General features: G+C 48.2%; 1 protein-coding gene across 1 annotated transcript in view; it reads left to right on the top strand.

The window, feature by feature from the left end:
* Positions 1-9,204, top strand: part of LOC144945882 (protein ENL-like) — a 48,195-nt gene extending 38,991 nt beyond the window's left edge. The window contains exons 10-11 of the mRNA XM_078874497.1: positions 2,217-2,288; positions 3,745-9,204. Of these exons, the coding sequence (XP_078730623.1) occupies positions 2,217-2,288; positions 3,745-3,876 (204 nt within the window). The 3' untranslated portion in view covers positions 3,877-9,204. The remainder of the gene's footprint in view (positions 1-2,216; positions 2,289-3,744) is intronic.
* Positions 9,205-19,048: the final 9,844 nt, after the last annotated feature.

Below are 19,048 nucleotides of genomic sequence, written 5' to 3'. Positions count from 1 at the left end.
TTTTCATTTGTTCATTCTCAGAGCCAGATAAGCTAATTAAATGAAAACTTACATCTGATATAATCCGATGTTTTTTGTGTGCGTGTGAAGTCAGTATCTTCGTGTTTTCTTGCCATTGATCATTAGATTGTTATTCTGAACCACTTTTGTACATTATTAAAATATCTATGGATTTCGACGGTCAGTTAAGTAACTGCTTTCACGCTATAGTAGAGGATTGTATCATTAGCATACTGATTAATATTGAAATATATGCATGTTTTCGGTGTGTGGTGAGAATTGAGACCAACAGGGGCCCAAGTATAGAGCCCTGGGGAAGCCCCATTTGTGATTTCAGAACTAATTTGAAGTCACTTCCTCTGGCCTAGATTATCCATAAGAGGAACACACATTCTAGATGCCTGGCAATCTTCTTTTTTGTTAATTTATGGAAACAAATCACCGCCTGCCAGTGAGGTCGGACTTTAACCTTCACTAAATGCATCGGGACCTAGTCCGGAGGATTCTAGTTGTGTAGTGCCACGGCATTCGATCCGCATTATCACAAGTCTTACTGGCATCTATAAAGATTTCTCCGCTAATCTGACCTTGGTCCATAGCACACTATATATATATCATACGTAACTTTCAGCAGGGTGGTTATTGCAGATTGCTTTGGGCGATAGCCGGACCTAAACTGATTTAGAAAGGAACACTTGAGTGTAGAAGTCCATTCTATTGTAATTTACAAACATCTTGAAGACTTTAGACAACACAGTGATATTGGCCGATAGTTAAACATTGTAAATTTCTCTCCAAATTTAAAACTGAGAATCACCTTTGCCAGTTTCCAGGCAGCTGTAAATATGTGTGAATTTAACAATTGATTCAGTAAATCAGGCAGTGGATAAGAGATTTGGAGCCGTGACATATTCCAGTTCAAGGTTATGTTTGATAGATTTAAATGCAAGGCTACTAGCAGCATAAGAGTAATATTTGTCTGGTGATGGCACGCAGTTTATGAAATAACCATTGAAACATTGTGAAATGGTTATTTGAATTACTAGGAGTAATTTACTGTTTTGTTTTGGCAAACTATTTCTAAGATATTAGTGTTCTGCACAGGATAAAGTGTATACTTTTTTGTTTTCAAACAATTTCCGGCAGTCAGTTAAGTTGGTTTCTAAATTTTACTCACAGTACGTGCCAAATGCTTCATGAATGGAATTGGCCCAACATCCAAAAGCTTTTTGTCTGAATCTGAGATTTGAACCCAAGATCTTTGTTTTGCCGGCTCGGTGCTCTCACTGAGCGGTGGTGCCACCACGATGTTAACTACCTTGCCTGGTCTACACGAGGTCGTGGGCTCGATCCCGACCCTGACGCCTGTATATTTGGAGTTTGCATGTATCTCTCCCCACGGTCGTGTGGTTTTTCTCCGAGTCCCCCAGTTTTTCCCTCCACGTGTAGAATCGGCATTGCTTTTAGAGTATTTGGCAGCTTTATATTTCCACGTGATAAGCTACTTCATTGAGCTATCATTTGTGGCCAAATCGCTTTGGAAAAAGAGCCAAGTAGCTCAGTGGGCCTTACCTGGTAAAATTTAAAATAGTTTATAGTACATCATATCAGCCCTGAGCCACCAGGGTAGCTTGACTTTGTCATTCATGAAGTCTCAAACTCGTGTTGGACAGACAAACCCGAACTACAAGATGAGCGACGTTAATTGTTCGTGTTGCTGTCTTCTTGTAAGGTTTGAGCTTCTTTCGCACCGCACGTAGCCAAACCTGCTAATCGGAGGTGCGGGGCGGGGGGGGAATCGGAGGTGTGTGGGGAAAGAAGAAGAAAATAGAGATGATGAGCGACTGAGAACAACATCGCAGCAGCCACAAAGTGTCATTTAGCTTAGGCCTGTGGCGCTTGATGAGCAAATCGCGAAATGTATTCGCGTCACAGATTTTCTTGCTGTGCATTTCACACCTGATGACGATTGCTTGTGTTGCAGTCGAAACGTCGTGAGAATTTTTATTGTTTTATATTTATATTGTTTTATTGTTTCCCTTCTACGTGACTTTACCGAAAGAACCACGAATATGAATCCCTGCAGTCACGAAAGCTTTAAATCAAAACGTCACAGATTGTTTTATTTGTATTATTGTACGAGCGCGTCGTGCACGAGCCGATCGTCACGTCCGCCGCCGTCTGTCCTCCCTGACCGCCGTCGCGGCTGCTTGCAGGCCTACATGGAGGAGCTGGTACGGCTGCACCGCAGGCTCATGATGCTGCGTGAGAGGAGCACCCTGCAGCAGGTAAAAACCCTCCGCTCGGTCCCCTCGTTCGTCGGCAATTAACCTGCAGATGCGGCGCCTTCAAGAGCTGCCGTTGTAATGGTCAGCACACTGGATGTGCGCCATGGTGGCTATGAGATGTTAACTACCTCGCCTGGTATTCAGGAGGACGTGGGTTCGATCCCGACCCTGACTCCTCTATATTTTTGTAGTTTGCATGTTTTCCCCGTGGTTGCGTGGATTATTTCCGGGTCCTCCGGTTTATCCCTCAACATTTGGAATCGACACGCAATTAGGGTATTTGGCTGCTATGAATTTCCACGTGATAAGCCACTTCATTGAGTTATCTTTTGTGGCCAGGTCGCTTCTGAAAAAGAGCCGTATAGCTCAGTGTGGTGCGTGGTATAATAAACAATAGTTGAATAGTTTGAAATAGTTGAACGATCCATGGGGCGACTTTCTGAAATCCCCCCCGACCCCGCCCAACTCTGCCCAGTATGAATGAGTTCACCACAGTTAGTCGATTGGCAAGCCAAAGTGTGGGTTCGTCCACCTTTTATCACGCCTGGTCAACGCAGAAGAGTAGACCAAATACCAGCGAGTTTGCTCGAGTGTGAGCACCCGCACGGCTGGACCTTAACGCTTTATGCAGCATCTTCGGCGTTTGTCGTTGGCCTCGACCCATCGGCTGTCGTCACTTGGAGTGGCGTGGCCTGCTTGGACACACTTTTCTTAACGGTCAATACGATGCCCATAGCCTGTTTGTTCTCAGCTCCGCGTGGTCGTCCGTCTGTCTAGCAGATGCCGACCCGAGTACAGAATTAGTGACGAAACTTATATAACAAAACCGGCAGTGGCAGTGTTAATGATGAAAGTGGGCGGATATTTTGTTTTGTGCTTGTATACAACCGCCAATACTCATTTGTTTGATACATTATGCGAAATCAGAATCATTAAACTGCAGGAATCCGATGAGCAATGAATCTCTTTTTCACGGATGTGAAGTAGTTTTAAACAGTCCGATCACTGCGGATATTGAGCGGCGAGATCACCTGGAGCTAGATGGATTGTTGCATTGCGAGATTGTGAGAGACACCGATGACTTGGGGAAGCGTTCATCCACTAGTTGACAGAGCACGGCTGATGATGATGATGACTGTGGGGAGTGGGAGGGTCGCGGATAGCACGCTGCGCTATGAACCCGGCAACCCAAATTCGATCCCGCTCACGGCCAACACCAATGACGATTATTTAAACCGATCACAGGCCTCCCCTAGGTCAACTCAGCCTCAAATGAGTTCCTGGTGTATGGTGTGTAAACATCACCACTGGGGAGACAAAGGTGGCCGGGCATGGTGTTGGCCACCCATCTCCTCGTGTGCTGTGCCAGCCTTCATAAGTGCTCGCTAACAGAACTTTCCCCAACAGTCTGATGAGGCTATACCGGCGATCTTTGTCTTTGCGTGGGGCGCCACAGGTGGTGAATCTCATCGAAGAGACGGGACACTTCCAGGTGACGAGCACCACCTTCGACTTCGACCTCTTCTCCCTCGACCAGGCCATCGTGCGCAAGCTGCAGAGCTACTTGGGTCCCACCGAGGCCGTGTGACCCTCGACCCCCCCACTCTGACCCCTCCCGCTCCCTCGCCCGCGTGAGGCCGCCCCGCGAGGTCACCGTTGCCTCTGTTCCACTGGGCAACCGAGCCAGCCCTGTCCGTGGCTCACGAGGCACCAGGTCATTTTTCCACTGCAGAATCCGAGCCGCGCATCTTGCGTCGCGTACAAGACACGCTTTGTAAATGCCGCCGTGACCTCGCAGCGTGTACCGGCTCACCTAACGCTGAACCTGGCCCCGCTTGGCCACCCCCCGAGCCTGATCCAGATGTCCCGAGGCTAGCGTGTCGCAGTTCGCTCATGGCTCGGTGCGCCAAATTGCCGGTGGAAAGCCTTCCCGTGCCGTGAGGGCCCCCCCCCCCCCCCGCGCGCTGGCTCGGCTCGGATGTGCCGCTGGAAATTGGGGTACAAATTACCACTCTTGGTTCCGGTTTTAGAAACGAATACAATTCTGCCTTTGGCTCTTGGGGTCTCAAACGGTGCGCGCAGGCGGTTTAATAGAACACTTGCAATGCTGGCGGGAGTTACTTCGTAGAAGCTGCTGCCACCAGATGGCAGCATGGGAGAGAGAGCGAGCGTTAGGATGTTAAGAATGCTACGAATAAGCAAGGGTGGAGCTGTGCACACGATACACTTCCACCGATGACCAAATCGATGTCGGGTTGAGCCTGGATCGTCGTGCTTGGGCGGGTGACCACCATGCACAACGGGTTGTTGTAGGCGTCTGCGTGGCTGCCCGACATAGCGGTCTAAAAAGGGCAGTGCGGCAAAATGCGTCGAACTGTACTTTCGTGCTCTCGCCTCTACGCGCCGCCCGCCTTCTGCAAACGACGCTGGATCAGCGTCGTGAAGTATGACCAAATTGCCCCCAAGATCCGCACAATAACCGGCTGTTACACGCTGCTTCTCATGCTACCATCTGGTAGCAGAAGCTCTGGTGAAGTGACTTCTGCCAGCAGTATGTTGGTAATCGTGTGGATTTTTCTCTTGGTCTCCTCTCCAGTTTTTCCCTACAGATTTGCGAACGTGAGTTTAGAATATTTGGCTGCTATAAATTCCCACGTGATGACAAGCCACTTGGTTGAGCCATCATTTGTGGCCAGGTCGCTTCTGAACAATAGCTACACAGCTCAGTGGGCCTTGCCTGGTAACATAAGAGTATGTTTAGGTGAGTTAATAGCGGTCGCCTTCCAAATTTCCGGGTAGCCCGCAACGCGTCACCTGCGTGCGGGACGAGGTGAGGCGAAGAGTTTAATTGGCCATGTTGGCAGAAGCTCCTGCGAAGTAACTACCACCAGCATTGCAATGTTCACAGCGATCGCCCCCCCTCCGTTTTTCCAGTCGCCGGGTCGCCTGCAACGCGTCACCTCCGTGCGGACAAGGTGATGGGGTGAAAAGTTTTTTTTTTATTTCCTCTTCAAAACCGGAGCCGGGCGGTGAGATGAGCCCCCTACGGGCTGGGGAGCTCTTATTTATTTAGTTTCGTTTTTTTTTTGTCAACGATGTTTGTAGCCGTGTGTGTGCGTGCGTGCGTGCGTGCGGTTTGCACAGCCCGTGTCTGCATGCGGGGGCGAGGGGGGCGACATGTTCGTCAGCTATACCCTCGATCCCCCCCCACCTACCCCCCCCCACCCCCCCCGGGTAAAAGTAAAGCGGGCCGCATTTATTTTCTGACGCGCGTGTCGAGCGGTCGGGTTCTTTTGATTTCAGCTGTAGCCGTGTTGTGTTTTCGCCGTTCAAAGAGAAAACTGAATCGTGTAGACTTATTTAAAGGGCTCTGTGCCAACGCTGCGGGCATGTGTTCCGAAAGGCACCCCCCCCCATCACAACCCCCCCCCCCCGCGCTGCCCTTGCCGCGGGGGGTACCGGCAAACGCCCGGTGAGTGGAGCACTGCACGCGCGCCCTTGTCCTGTGCAATACGGAGCAGACCTGTGTGCGAGACGGAGAGAGGCGCGCCGCCAGCCCCTTCCAAATCGAGCCCCAGAAACGAATCGCCGTCGCCCGTCCGCGTCTCCCGCAAAGTGCCCGAGTTGGCACTTTCGGCTGCGAACGAGGCTGCAGCGCATTTGACTCGCTCAGTTTCGGGAGGTGGTGGGTTTCAACGTAAATGCAGGGCGTGCCGCGCGTTCCGCTGATCGGAAAGCCCTCGCCGGCGCCCCGCGCGCCAAATTGAAAACGAAGCGAGCGCACGCATGCATGGGCGGTGGAATTGGGTGGCAGTTACGTGTACTCCTGTGTGGGCTTTTGACGGTTGTGCCGTCGCAGCTCTGCGATGTGTTTCTTAGGCGAGTTCGACCAAGTGTTGTTCGTCGCGGTGTTCCGACTCTTTTTTTGGAACTGAAATGAAGAAGCTCTCCCGGCCGGTGAAGCAAAATGTCGGAAGTTTCGCGCGGTACAAACCGAAAACGCATCCGAGAGCTTAACGGCACGCCGGCGAAAGTCTACGCAGTTGTTTGTGAACTCGGATCTGTCCGTCGTGCTTGCAGCAGGGGGCGTTGCGCCGTTACAATGTCGTCCCCATCCACGCCATCCCCGCCGTGGGCAGGGATGGCCACAGGTAGGAAGCATAGTCGAGGCTGATCCTACAAAAGGTGTACATAGTTTAATTTATATCTGCTGAAGACGATGTTAAACAAAAACAAAACCCGAGGCACGCGTACGGCTGGGCGGTCCAGCTTGTCCGCGTAGCCGCGGGCTAAGCGTGGCCTCGCTGAGCTTTGCTATCTGTTGCCGCAAGCGCATTGTGTTTTTGGGCAAACGGATCTGTTGTGCAGACGAGTTTATTTTTTTTGGTGTTTGGGAATTCTGGGGTTCCTGAGCGATTCTTGGCGGGGAATTCTAAGTTTCCCACAGAATGATGCGTTTTGTTATTTTGCTTTTCCACGTTTTTTTTGTTGTCTTCTCTTGGTTCGTTATTTTTACAACGTCTCAAAGTGAAACTTGTGTCACAGCTGAGAGTTACTAATGTTTGGTGTCGCGTGTAAAGGTATCATTTCTGGGTTCAACGCTGTGTGCACGGGAGAAACCCTGACAACCCTCCTCGTGTTACGCCCTTACTGCAGACAATTAGGTGACTGGCTCATGTGAATTACTTTTAACTTAACTATGACAAATGGAAACTGCTCCACGCGTACCACGACAAAATAAGCAGAAAATCTCCATGAACAAATAGCCAATGGGCGGTGCGTCGTCTCCATTGGCTGCTGTGAATCCATGCCGCAACAAAGTCCACGTTCCTTTCACAAGGACCAGTCTCAAATTTGGCTATGATGGAATTACAATAGGGGCATCCCACTGTGTTATGATGCTCAGGAGTGAGATCTAATGACGTCTTCTTCATCTTACTCATTAAGGATGTTTAATAATCACGCACACTTACCTACTAATATCTGCTGTAATAAGTCGGGGGTCGAGTGGTGGTGCCGGGGGTCGAGTGGTGGTGCCGTGGCTCGCGTGCTACGCGATGGACCTGGCTACCTGCCACGGCTCTCATCAGTGGCATGACATTCTGGACCCCCACGTCACACTCGTCAATAACACTGTGGCCTTAAAATAAAATAAAAAATATATAAAACTGCCAACGTTTCGGTAACGAGACGTGGCAGTGTTGAAATATTAAAAAATCTTAACTATTTTTATTTTTACCATGTGAGGCCAACTTTTTCATAAGCGACCTCGCCACAAACGAAGTGGCTTATGTCCAAATTTGGAGCAGCCAAATGCTCTTCAGCGCGTGTTTCTAAACGTGGAGGGGGAAACCCGGAGGACAAATCCACCCGACCACGGGGAGAACATGCAAACTCTTAAATATACAGCAGGCGTCAAACTCGCATGACATCAGGGCGAGGGAGTTAACATCTCGCCACTGCGGCCAGTCGCAGTGTTGTTGACGAGCGCGTCGAGATGTGTTGGTTGTGCGCCACTGCGTAGTTATACAAACCCCACGGACAGACACCATGTGAGGCTTCACCCAGCGGTGGACAAAGGACTCAACGTTTTACGATTAAGGAACACTTAACCGGACCGTGTGATTAAAAACAAAATTGCAATAAAAGTTTTGTTGCATTAAACAAGCCGGTCTCACAGCGGGGAAAACCGGGATAAAGGTTTATTATAGCCTCAAGGTATGCCTGAACAACTCTGAACTTAGTTTAAACGAGCTCAAATTATTCCGAAATTATTATTATCATAGCGGATTATGCCCGAAACGAAGAGCGTCACGAGGTACGCACAACTTGGAAAACGAACGCAAATCCGGGGACAGGTCTGGCCCATAATGCAGTGGAGTTGCCCCAGCGCCGTTCATCCCGGTTGGCTACGCACAGTGCGAAAGAAGTTTCGGCGGACGTGTACGCCCTTCCATCCATCACCAGCACGGTGACACGTTGACAATGAAGGGGAGCACGAGAGTAAAACGTTGCGTTTCGTCCGGGTTGGCCGGAAAACGCGCGCGGGCGCTGCCGTGTTTGCGCGCGCCTGGCACGCGTCTCGCTGTTAGTGCCACACTTGACTTCCAGAGCGAAGTTGCATTATTTATATCCCCCCCCTCCCTCCCTCCCCCTGCCACTTACGGCTGTCAAGCAAAGAGAATTTCGCAAATAGATTGCCGCGATGAATCAACGTGGTATTGTAACGTCTCAACGGTTTTGCTTTTATTCCCACCCCTCTTTAATTTGATGCGCCCTTTGGCAACGCGGCAGGAGGTAAATCTCTTCATTACTTTATTCCATTTCACCTGTGCGTGGGTGCTACCGCTGTTCGCTGTACATTTTTTTTAATATCCCCTAAGAGGACGTACAGTAGATGTGCATGCGCCCAGGTGTTTTTTGCCGTCAATGCCACCATCAGTGTCGTGGCAAAAAAAAAAAAATAGTGATTCCGTGTGCCATGACTCCTGCTAGGTACGTCTGCGCGTCCCTGTCACGATGGCACTTTATTTAACACCGGTTTTGCGTCTCTCCCTTAACCCCACGATGCCCACCACTGCCATCACCGCCGCCATCACATCATCGTCGCTGCCACCACCACCACCTCTCCTCCTCAGCCAAGACGCACGGTCTCTGCAGAGCATTCCAATCGTGTCCGTGCCGATCGGTCCATTTAAAACGCCGGTCAATTTCAGTTCTCGATTTGATCGTGTGAAATACGGAAAAGTTTAAAATAATGTAAAAGTGCAATTCTTTGACAATCCTTTGCGGTCGTTATTCCTACAGTTGTACAACCATTCGATTTAATTTTTTAAACAAAGTATATCTATATACACTGTAATGTATGTATGGAACATGCAGCGTCGTGTTGTTTATAAATGGTGGTATCACAGCATCCCCTTCCTGCGTTGTCTGCCTTGTTTGTGTTTTTGCCTGTTTGTCAATGGTGCCGCGTCGGTGTCACGATTCGAGACGAAAGATTTTCTATTCATGATTCTAAGAAAGTGGTCCAAAACAGCCTCTGTGTGGTGAGATTGTGAACACAAGTGTGAATGGTGCACCTGGCAAAATGAGCTTCCATGATAAACTGGACTCCGATGATAAAATGGACTTCCATGGTACAGCTGACGTGGTCTTACCAGTGAATGGTTGTAGGGTCGAAGACAGAAATCGGGCCAGTTTGTAGGTGGGTGAGTCAATGGTGGAGAAGATGGGACGAAGGGGTGTACCCTCTTTATGAATTTTGGTAAGTCATACAATCTGGGTGGTCTAGCAGCAGAGGGTTTAAAGGATAGCCGCTTGGTTGGTTCGATTAAAGATGTCGAATCAGTTATGATATGACTCTTTAGTTCTTTCGGTAAAGTCACGTAGGTTGAAAAATAATAGATCACCATGTTTCGATCGCAACACAAGCAATCGTCATCAGGTGAGACAACCACAGCAAGAAAAAACTGCTGTTTTTTTGCTGTGGTTGTGTTGCGATCGAAACGTCGTGATCTATTATTTTTCTACCTACGTGACTTTACCGAAAGAACCAAAGAGTATGGATTCCTGCAGTCACGAAAGCTTAAAATCAAGACTGATGATATTGTTGCTTTTCGTAACCAGGCGGTTGGTAGGATCTCTATTGATTTTGGTATAGCTGCCATCATTAAGTAGGTCCTGAATTTTGTTATTGTATGTGGTTTTGTTTATGATGACAGTGGCATTGCCCTTATCGGCTTAGAGGATGACTTCGTCATCTCTCTTTTTTTAGTTGAGAAAGCTCAAAGCGCTCATCCTTGCTGATGTTGCTAATAGGTGTCTTAGCGTTTTTGAGGACTGCAGCGATTTCCGATCTTGCCACGTCTGCAGGTATGTGTCCCAACCCCTTTAGGGCGACGTCGACCTGGGCAATGATATCATCAACTGGGATGTGTTTATGGGTGACTGCGAAATTCAACCCTTTAGCTAGAACTGATTTTAAGCTGTCGGAAATGTGGCTGTTACTCTGATTGATAACATTCTTGTCACCGTCTAACTTTTTAACGTGTGGATCTGACTTCTGGTTGAACTTGGAAATCAGGTTATCTTTGCATTTAGCTGACATTGATGCGGCTGAAGAGGCTGTCATGTTATCTACATGTTCCCAATCAGATACAGGCATTTTTTCTGTCACTGTTAAGTGTGATTGCAAGAGAGTATTGTCTAAATTGTCTAGTTCAAATCGGAGCATTCTTATTCTCTCTGAGATCAGGGCTAAGTCGGCCCTCAACAGGATCCGCAGCAGATGTGAGTGTCAAGGCGATCGGTACAACCTTGGTGTTACGGCATCTCTTCATGAAAAGTGATCGACTCGATCAGATGAGCCTTCTTGTCTCGAAGTCTGTTAAAAGATCTAATAGTTGTGTGGAACCCCTCCCCGTAGAGGCGGTTAAATCTTGACGTTTCTTTACAGAAAGTGACGGTAAAAAATACATCTAAGCAGCACAGTGCTACATCCGTGCGTGACGTCACTGCAAAAGAGCCCCCCCCCCCATCATTAATATTCATGCCGGCATAGAAATTAACACGAACGCACAAGGTCATGCACTCCACATGCCGCACCCCTCCCCTCATTAATAATCATGAGCGGGTGACGTCACTCCATATGCCGCACCCCTCCACAATAACCATGAGGGGTGACGTCACTCCACATGCCGCACCCCTCCACAATAACCATGAGCGGGTGACGTCACTCCACATGGAACACCCCCCCCCCCTCATTAATAATCATGAGCTGAACAATTTTTCTATTGAAAATTTCACATTTACCGCAATATACACCCGTCCTTGGACGGGCAAACAAGCTAGTAATTATTCTACTCATACCTGGAACGTATCCAGTGTGCGAAAGCAAATTTTACTGAATGAGGTTATGCAGTCATTAGCGACCAGACTGAGACCAGCAACTCCATTGCACTTGAGAACCCAGCTTAATTTCGAGTGGCTGAGAAACCTGGATTTGAACCCATGAAATCAGCTGTGCTGATTCGTCGCCCTTGGCGGCATGAGTTCGCTGAGACACGTGCCCACCTCGTGCCATGTCTTCTCTTATTACCTTTTTTTAGCGACATAGAATTGTAATTTATTAAGTAAGTAATACATTGTTAGTAGCTCAGCTTACTTACTGTTAGTAGCTCAGCTTATTGGAGAGTATATTTAGTATACTGATGATACTATGTAGTTTATCCTTTAGTTTTTCAACGTGGTGGTTTCGTAACTGCAGCTACATACTATTAACATCCCTTCCCTTTGTTAATGCTACCCCCTATCCCCTCCCTTTGATGCTGCTAATCCTGCATAATGCACGGGCATAATATGACTTTGAAACCCCCGCCCACCTCCTACGCATTTCCCATAAACATGCTAAATTCCTTTTGATATGTAAATTATTTTGTCAAGGCGCTCTTCTTCTCCCTCCAACCCAGCTTAAATATACGCTCCAAGCTTGGTGGTGTTTCATTCTTCACCTGAGGACGGCTGCTTGCGTTGTAGCCGAAACGTCGTGATAATTATTTTATTATGTTTTATTTTTATTATTTTATTATTTCCCTTCTACGTGACGACTTTGCCGAAAAAACCAAGATGACTCTCACCCTTTGTGGCTTTAACCCACGATTGGCCACGTTTCACTCCTGACGCCTGCATTTCCAGCCACTCACTGTAGTCCACAGCAAACGTGGCCAACCCGTACTGACCAGATTAAGCTCGTAGCATATGTTGTCATGAAGATGCCCTAAATAAATAAATAAAATACCTCAATATTTAAACACTAATTTTGTACTTGCACAGTAAAGTAATTGTATATTTTCATTTGCTATACAGCCACAGATAATACGACAAATCGCTAACCTTAAACACCCAGTCGTTCATAACAGTTGAAGGCGGTATAGTACTATAGTAATAGAGCAAGTGCAGAATCACTGAACCGGAATAGATAGCTTGAAAGCATTCAGCGTGGGACCCTTGACAGTGCGGTGCCCGTAGCTACACGTGTAGCTACATGTGCAAACTTTTGCTACGAGGATAATCCGGCACCGAATTCAGCCTTATTTACCAGTCCACTTCTCATAGAGGGCCTCCCCCAGGCTGCGAAGGTTGTCGCGCCTGTTTGACCATACTTCACCACGCTGGTCAGTACGAGTTGGCGATTGCGTGGGGGCATAGGTGTACGATAGTACTGTACAACGATGGGTCTTGTGCTGTTGTTGAGCTCTGCTGCCCCACCACTTAGCCCCAGAGTTTGACAACTCGTGTGTGCGTTGTGATTGCTCATCCGAAAACTGTCGGTCGGTCGGTCAGAGGCTGCAGTCAGCTGAGTGGTGGTGGTGGTAATTAATCGGTGTCCGGTTGAAGTGCTGTAAACGGTCTTCAGAGAGCGTGTGATTGGAGCGAGGTTTGGGGTGAGCAGATTGAAAGACGGCTCACAATTATTGTACCTTGTGAAGTTGCAATTGTGAAAGGCAAAAATAAAGATTCCGCTCCCGTAGTGGTAATAAATTAGAATATGTAAATTGATTTGTGTTAAATTGGCACCTTGAGGGATTAGTATTCAAGTGATGAAAGCCTTTCCGAAATAACACGAGTTATCCAACGTTCTCACGATTATTTTATCTCGCTTGTTTCCCTTAGTTAAAGTTTGTGGTTTTGTATTTTAAAAATAAATAATTGGCGCTAAATGCAGTCTTTTTTCGCGTGTTATGGGGCATTTGACCAAAAAAATAGTACTGTAATTTTATTTAAACCTTTCATAAATGTTATATCCACAATTTAGGCAAAAATCGCGTGACACGCGTGACATTGTATTAGGCATGTACCGCGGACCGCATTTCATGAAGCCACGGGGCAATTTCTTGAGTAGGGAATGATGTAAAGTCACCTTCAACGTGAGTCATTTTTCTAAGTGAGTGATTTGAAGGCTCCACAAATTATAAGAACAACCCCGCGAGTGTGTGCACGCGTGTTGATGCGCGTACGCGAGTGTGTGTGCTCGTGTGTGTGCTGGTGTGTGTGTGTGCTGGTGTGTGTGCTGGTGTGTGTGTGTGCTGGTGTGTGTGTGTGCTCGTGTGTGCTGGTGTGTGAGTGTGTGTACTCGTGTTGATGCGCGTACGCGAGTGTGTGTGCGAGTGTGTGTGTGTGTGCGAGTGTGTGTGTGCTAGTGTGTTTGTGTGCTGGTGTGTGTGTGTGTACTCGTGTATGTGTGTGTGTGCGAGTGTGTGTGTGCGAGTGTGTGTGTGCGAGTGTGTGTGTGCGAGTGTGTGTGTGCGAGTGTGTGTGTGCGAGTGTGTGTGTGCGGAGTGGTGGTGTAGCGGTTAGCGCGCTGCGCTATGAACCCGGCGACCCGGGTTCTATTCCCGCTCACCCAACACCAGTGATAATTATTATCTGAACCGGTCCTGGGCCTCCCCTAGGTCGACTCAGCCTCAAATGAGTACCTGGTGCGGTGTGTAAACATCGTCACTGGGGAGACAAAGGCGGCCGGGCGTAGTGCTGGCCACCCCACCTCATCGTGTGCCGTACCAGCCTTCCGAGGTGCTGCTACTCGCCAACAGCACTTGCCCCGAGAGTCTGCCGAGGCTATATGGGGGATCTTTGTCTGGTGGTGGAGGCGGGGGTGCATTGCGGGCGATTCGGATGCAGGCGTTACGCAGGGAACGGAATAGACGTGGGGGGGGGGGGTCTTAACAAAGGGGGAATAAACAAAGTCAACGCAGGGCAAAGGTCAGGGGAACGTGGGCAGAAGATGCGAGGGCACTTTCACGTTGGGGTGTTGGTGTGAGAATGGCCACGCGGAATGTAATTCAACTGCAGCGCCTTTAATGACGCTCATGGTTGTGATCAAGAAGCTCATGAGCCATGGGGCACGGGAGATTACAATGGGTGGTTGGGGGTCGGTAAGAGACATCCACAGACGCGCTCGTGTGCTCCGGAGCCGCTAAACACAACCAATGTTTCCGTGGGGGTGTTTTTATTCATTATAGCATTATAAAGATCGCAACGCAAACCAAAGAAGCGAGTGGGAAAACGACAGCGTGGATATTTTGCCGGAGATAAGTGAAAACACTTTATTTTTTTATCAAATCTGTTCGCGACTCTGGGAGGGGGGGTGGGATACAAATTTCGGAGGTTTTGTTTTAATTGGACGGCGACCTCTCTTGAGTATTTCTCTCGCCGCTTCCGATGAGAAACGACGTGAAGGCCTGGAGGCGTTCGTGTTATTACAGTAATTTTATGGGAGGTTTTTCTTCCACATTTGTCGCTGCCATGCTGTCTGGTTTTTCTTGCATTCCCCCCGTTGAGCTTTGTCGCATTTTCTTGTTTTTTTTTTATTTCCTTCTGATGGCGGCGTGCGGCCATTCACGAGCAAGAGGTTTGTGATCCCACGACACCGCACAGAGCCCCAAGTGTCCACATTCATCCACGATGAATCATCACATTGAGTCCTCTTCTTCTTGGTTCTTTCGGTAAAGTCACGTAGAAGGGAAATAATAAAAATAAAACTTAATAAAATAATTCTCACGACGTTTCGGCCACAACGCAAGCAGCCGTCCTCAGGTGAAGAACAGGTCTGTCGGAAAGACGCTGTTCTTCAGGTGAAGAACAGGTCTGTCGGAAAGACGCTGTTCTTCAGGTGAAGAACAGGTCTGTCGGAAAGACAGCGTCATTGAGTCCTCTCTCTGTGGTACTCGAAGTGGCGTTGCCCGCACGACCGGTGGTCCGCTAAGGCCCTCCCGGTGAGCCGAGGGCTGTGATGCAAATGCAGGTCGATTCAGAAGGAAATAAGTTGATGGCATTTTGTTTCGGGCATTTATACATATTTTACTTTTTTTATATTTCATTTTAATAAAAGTTGGCAAACCAGTGGGAGTGCGTACGTACGCGTAGAGCGGTGTTGTTCATTGCAAGGCCTGCGGGCGACTGGCGGCCCCTGGTGGCCTTTAGTGGGGCCCCCGACAATAGAAAACAGATGAGAAAACACTCCCCCCCCCCCCCATCATCATCATGATCATCGTGCTGCTGTGAAACCCCCAATGGTTTCAAATGTGTGGCGGCCCACACACTGATGATGTGTTGTCGGCAAAAGTGTCCCTCTCCCCCCTCCCCCCTCTGAAGCGTAATGAAGAACACTGCTCTCGACGGGCTGTTTGTAGTTTGCTCAAGTCGAGACCCTACTGCCAGCAGCGGTGTGAGCAAGAAATTGCAGGGCTGCACCTTTACCCTATAATGCAAATTTTTTTTTTTTACTTTAAACTAATTTTTTATTTTACCAGGTAAGGCCTACTGAACTATTATATTTCTCTTTTTCAAAGGCGACCCGGCCACAAATCATAGCTCAACGAAGTGGCTTATCAAGTGGAAATTTATAGCAGCCAAATACTCTAAACGCGTGTTTCTAAATGTAGAGGGGGAAAACCCAGAGGATCCGAAGCAAAAATCCACGCCACCACGGGGAGAGAGACATGCAAATTTGAAATATACAACAGGCGTCAGGCACGGGATTGAACCGAAGACCTCCTGCATACCAGGCGAGGTAATTAACATCCCGCCACCATGGCGCCCCAACTCGACATTCCTCAGCCCTTTTCACACGAACTGCGAACGGTTTGCTGACTTTCAGAGGTTAGGCTCCTTCACCCCTATTGCAATGACAATCATTGTCATCATCAATCCACTGCTGGATGGATGTCGATCACGTGGATTTTGTTTCGGGACCTCGCTTTGGACATAGCTCGCCGCTGAAGCCAGCCGTGGCCGGGAATCGAACTGGGGTCGCTGGGTTTAAGAGCGAAAGTCCTGTTACCACTTCATCGCCACACCATAACATAGCACGTCCATAACATGAGGTAGACTCTCCGTCCTGTGTGCGTATGGGTTGATATGGGTACTGGTTCGGCTCGTGAGATAAACACACACTTACGCTCCGATCGCAATGTCCCTGGTTCACCCCGCAGCTGACTCAGCATAGACCCAATAAAGTTCGCGCACTGCAGTTTGCATGTGGCGTGACAAATGTGGCTCAGAGTTCCTTGTGCTGACCACGTGACGCCGGACACCGTTACAGCCTTAATTGGTGCTCCCTAACAGCCGCTGGGCCCGTGATCTGTGCCGCTATACAGGTAAGAATTTTTCATAACCATGCGCAAATTAAACCGTTACTATAAATATATCCTTTCTGCTTCGGCGGATATGTAGCACGATTGAGGAGGAGTTTTTCTTTTTTTTTGCTAGATGAGATTGTTCGTTAATGGCATCAGTTTTTAATTGGTAAAACAAAATTGGAAAAAAAAATCCATTGAAATTTCGTAAAATGTGACGACAGCGACGTCTATGAAGTTAATTGGCGACGGCACCGATTGTTACATTTCTAGATTGGGAGATAGATGATAGAATGTCTCCACCTCGAATTGAACTGCGGAGCTCAGCCCTGCGTGTGCGTGACGGGCATTGTTTTAGTGTCACCGCGCGCGTGCACGTGGCGCGCGCGTGCACGTGGCGCACGCGTGCACGATGCGCGCGCGTGCACGAGACGCGCGCGTGCACGAGACGCGCGCGTGTACGAGGCGCGCGCGTGCCAAATGTTGTGCGTGCGGCAATGACACAAACGCTTTATCGCGATAAATAATGTTGTCGAATTCTTTTTTGCACAACAACAACAACAGCAGCAGCGGCAGCAACAACAGATCTGGGTAATTGTGAAACAATCATGCAACCGCAACGGTGCATTCTCGTGCCTTTCTTGTTAGTATTTCATTAAATATACACACACATATATAAACAGAGGGTTTTTATAAAAAAAAATCTCGGAATGACAGCTACACAGAAGTGGCGTGTTTAAATATCTAGAGCGTGAGAGCGTGTCAATGTTTAAATGAGTGCCCTTTTGTCTTTCATATTGCAGGGACATCCATTCAGCGCGCTGGTGGATTGGTTTTGACGCGTGCCTTATTCACTCGACGAACAATCCAGGGCGGTTTGAATGGGGACAAGGAAGCTGCTCTTCGAGTATAAGAAAAAATTAACCCGTAAAAACAAAGTTTTTCACTCTAAATCCTTTATATGCGTGGCGGCTAGAGTCCTCTCGTCCTCTGGCTTGAGATGGCTGCCACCTATGGGTCAGATGATTGTCTGCCAGCATTAAGCAATTGGTAATTAAATATTTTTTAAAAATTCCCTAAACAGTGTCAAATTTTGGAGAAAAAAATTTCACGAAAATTAATTGTCACCCACAACGAGTCTGTGTGGAAAATGTCAGCTCGATTGGATCACGGGAAGTGTGTTAAAAAACGACCGAAAGATTTGCACGGTCATAAGCGCGCAAGCAAGCACGCAAGCAAGCAAGCACGCAAGCAAGCAAGCGAACTTAATATAAAGGATTTAAAAATATTCATCATCGTCATCATCATTTTGTTTTGCACTGCTGGGCGACGGTCTCCCCAAGCCGCTGCCGCATCTCGCGATCCCTGCCGTGTAAATGACTCAATCGAGCTTCTCGGCACGCGAGCCGATTCCATCGCTCCGTCTCCTCGGTGCCCGCAGTCTTCCTGGGACTCGTTCCATCCCCTAGCTGCCACTCTCTCGTTACTCTTCGCCGTTCGGATATCGTCCCATCTGGATGAGTTGGTGCGCTGCCTTAGGCCCGTTTGCTTCTGTGAGCGCTTCGAGTGGCGCCCTGAACCGGGGTATCTTCCCCGGTCCACGCACTCCCCTTGCCCTCCACGTGGTGCGTGGAGCGAAACGTCGGACATCATTCTGAGCAACACGCGGTCACAACCCCAAACTATGCCAGAGCTATTTAAGCACATCGTGCCCTACATGTCAACGTGCACGCCTCTATCCGTAGTCATGCACAGCGCCACGACATTTCATTGGTAAACTCCAGTTGAACATGTGCTGTATATGTACATACACCCAACATATGTGTGGGGGAGAGTGGTGGCACATCGGTTAGCACGCGGCGTTGAACATGACAACCTGATTGTCGTTCCCAGCCACGGCTAACATATCAGAGGCGAGTGATGTCTGTATGTGTGTGTGTGTTGAACTTCTTTCGCACCATACGTAAACAACCGTACTGATCGCAGGTGCGGAAAACCACTTTTGCATGGAACCCCGCCACCCTTCACCAACACGCAATGACCAGAATGGCGAAGTATGGTCAAACAACCCCCTCTCCCAATTAGCAACACAGCATGGGGCCGTCTTTACACAGCAATTGAGTGACAGAGGGCTGTACATGAAAATTATTCTTTGGGGTTTTCGGTAAAGTCACGGAGGTGGGGGAGGAGCTCCCCCCCCCCCCTAGTACACGATATAAACACGTGTCTCTAAATTGCTCTCTTCATACGCTACAGTAATTTTGCTGGAGCAGTCACACCTGATAAAGGATGCTTGTGTTGCTTCCGAAACGTCGTGATTTAATTTAGTTGTTTTATTTTTATTTTGTATGGATCCTTGCAGTCACGAAAACTTCAAATCTAGAAATAATCATTATTGATCTATTAATTAACACATTTGTGGACAGCTTTTTTCGTGTTTCCCCCGGATTTAAAAGACCCCCTCTTATTAAAGGGTCGTGGAACAAGCGCTCAGAAATAGTTTTAATCAAGAGTTAATTGGCGTCGCAAAGAATGTGTTTCATTTTTTTACATCGTAAATTAATGAGTCATCGCCGGCATAGTTTTCATCCAAAATTAATTAATAATCTTCGTCGTAATTCT

This window comes from Lampetra fluviatilis, chromosome 39 (genome assembly GCF_964198595.1).
Source record: "Lampetra fluviatilis chromosome 39, kcLamFluv1.1, whole genome shotgun sequence".
NCBI classification, from domain to species: domain Eukaryota; kingdom Metazoa; phylum Chordata; class Hyperoartia; order Petromyzontiformes; family Petromyzontidae; genus Lampetra; species Lampetra fluviatilis.
This window is presented reverse-complemented; position numbering and strand designations above follow the sequence as displayed.